The sequence below is a fragment of the Brachycentrus maculatus genome, unplaced genomic scaffold (assembly GCF_059751285.1).
Source record: "Brachycentrus maculatus isolate JH-2025_06_01 unplaced genomic scaffold, ASM5975128v1 h1tg001360l, whole genome shotgun sequence".
Lineage (NCBI taxonomy): Eukaryota > Metazoa > Arthropoda > Insecta > Trichoptera > Brachycentridae > Brachycentrus > Brachycentrus maculatus.
The window spans coordinates 14,975-17,793 of record NW_028282015.1 but is presented as its reverse complement, the minus strand read 5'-3'; the positions used below and the strand labels follow the sequence as shown (position 1 = coordinate 17,793).

Here is a 2,819-nt window from a genome sequence, read left to right as displayed (position 1 = left end):
CTAATTTAATCAGTAGACTCTCTTTGCAGGGGGAACAGTGGGGAATTACTTCTCGTCAAGAGTTTTCATGCGCACATCTCTGTACTCGATTTATACTTTTCCAGATTTTAAGTCAGGAATGCGAGTATTTGAGTGTTTCATGAAATTGACATCATCTCTGTCTTTGTAGTCATCTCTTGCATGTGCACCTCGAGATTACTTTCGAACGTAGGCGGAATGAATAGTTTGAGCTGCTTGTACTAAGAGTTATGATATATTTACATAGCAAGTTTTATAGTTCTAAAGTCTCGATGAGATCGGTGTTCCACACAAGCCCTTTATCGCTGATTTTGACATCGTGATATTGTTGGTAAACCTCGTCGATCACATCACAGCCTTCTTTTAATGTCTTTTCAATTCGATAGACTGCGGCATTTCTTTGCATGTTCTTCTGCATTGCTTTTCTGATTTTAGATGTCTAAATTGTCCCTTTTGCTGTTCGAAGCCGTTATACGTTGGCGATTGAGGACTCTCCTGCGTCTTTTGGGAGTTCGGGTTGGGATTGTCCTGGCTTATATAGCTACTTGGTTCGGAGGGCTGCTGATCTTCCGAAAATTACGAGATCCAAGAGAGAATTAGCTCCGAGCCTGTTAGCTCCATGCACTGATGCAACTGCTGCTTCTCCGCAAGCCATGAGGCCTGGAACGATGACTTCTTTGCCATTGACCATTTTGGTGACTTCAGTGTGGTAGTTGGTGGGTATACCACCCATGTTGTAATGCACGGTTGGGACTACAGGTGCTGGCTCTTTGGTGACATCAACATTCGCAAAGATCCTCGCGGATTCAGCAATTCCGGGCAATCTTTCATGTAAGACTTTCGGGTCAAGATGGTTCAAATGAAGGTAAATGTGATCTTTCTAGGGGCCTACACCTCGCCCTTCGATGATCTCCATTGTCATGGCTCGACTCACAACGTCTCTCGATGCCAAATCTTTCGCTGAAGGGGCATATCTTGTCATAAACCTTTAGCCAAGGCTATTTCTCAAAATTCCACCTTCGCCTCGACAACCCTCTGTCATTAAGCAGCCTGCGCCATAAATGCCCGTTGGATGGAATTGAACAAATTAAAGATCAGAGAGTGGAAGTCCAGCTCGAGTAATCATACCCCCTCCGTCGCCAGTGCAAGTATGAGCAGATGTACAAGTTTGATAAGCGCGACCATAACCCCCAGTAGCCAATATTGTATTAAGTGCCCGAATCCTGTGAATGGTTCCATCAGCAATGGATATAATGGAGACGCCCCTGCAAGTGCCCGAACTATCCATGATGAGATCGAGTCCGAAATATTCGATGAAGAAGGTGCAGTTGTAGGCAAGAGAGCGGCCGAAGAGAGTATGCAACATGGCATGACCAGTCCTATCAGCAACTGCGCATGTTCGGTATGCTTGCTCTAGGAATAAGAGAGAGATTTACACTTGCCGTAGTCTGTCGATTGACCTCCGAAAGCCCTTTGATAAATTTTGCCTTATTTGGTCCTCGAAAATGGCATTCCATATGATTATAGCTATAATATAGCTTCAGAGGCTTATCTACACATATAATGAATTGCGTCTTGATCTCCAAGCCAGTCACTTCCTTTGATCGTGTCATAGGCATGCCACCTCCAATCATCCTTGTGCATGTTTCCTAAGGCAGCATTGATGCCTCCCTGAGCGGCAACGGTATGAGATCTGGTGGGGAAGAGTTTTGAGACGCAAGCAGTTTTGAAGCCTTGCTCAACGAGTCCGAAAGCAGCACGGAGCCCAGCTCCTCCTGCACCGACAACGACTGCATCAAAAGTATGGTCAACCACTGTATATTTTTTAAATAGAGTATTCTGAGTTATGAAGATAAGGTACTTCTGAATCTTTGGAGACGTGATCATTGCTGACAACCCCGAATGGAGAGGTAATCCGCGATGTTAGGTTATGATTCATGAGCCGGCTGATCTTGAACATTACCTATTCGCTTATGCTTCTGAATGGGAATCAAATATAAACCAACAGAAACCTGATCTATTTGCCAATATAATCTCCAACAAAAACCCAACAAATACCCATCATTATTCATCATTATACATCATTATTCATCCTTAACTAACACTATATACAGCGCACATATGCTCCATCATTCGTATTCACTCTCATTCAACAGAATTGGCTCTATTTGTCACTCTGACAACTATGAGAGCATTGTATCGATTGGGGTTAATGCACTTGCGTAACAATGCGAGGAATTGTAAATTAAGTTTGTGATTAGGGAGTTAATAATATAATTTGAATATTTATTGTGCTATTTTTGATGTGTTTGCACTAATGTGTGATGTCTCTGATTTGTGACTATAAATAATGCAATATAAATAATGCAATTATCTAAATATTCATTATCCATAATCTAATTTAATATGGGTATCAATATCAGTAATACGTTATATGTTTTATGTTAGATATTAGTAATATGTTATTGGTTTGCAGTGCTTTGATCAGTTACCCCTAAGAATCATTAGATGGCATACTCTCGACTATCTGTGATACTTACTGTTTTTATTGTTTGGTACTGTTTATGAGATTGTTGGTATTGCATACTTCTCATTGTATACTTCTTGCATCACAATGATGATACAGAATTACCAAAATGTTACACACAGTGTGACCATACACAATAATGTTATAAAGTATTGTCATACATATTGTAATAATGGAATATAAGTGGAAATTTGATAAACTGATCCATCGGCCAACATCCATAAACATGCAACAATCCCAAATTAACAACCCTCCAAATACCCAGACCCTATAA

The 2,819-nt window shown here is 40.9% G+C and overlaps 1 protein-coding gene across 1 annotated transcript; it reads right to left on the bottom strand.

The window, feature by feature from the left end:
* Window positions 1–267: 267 nt before the first annotated feature.
* Window positions 268–2,612, bottom strand: LOC148299081 (uncharacterized). The gene is given in 2 exon segments (XM_088276391.1): window positions 268–1,431; window positions 2,606–2,612. Coding segments are annotated over 2 exon segments (879 nt in total). The 3' UTR covers window positions 268–559.
* Window positions 2,613–2,819: the final 207 nt, after the last annotated feature.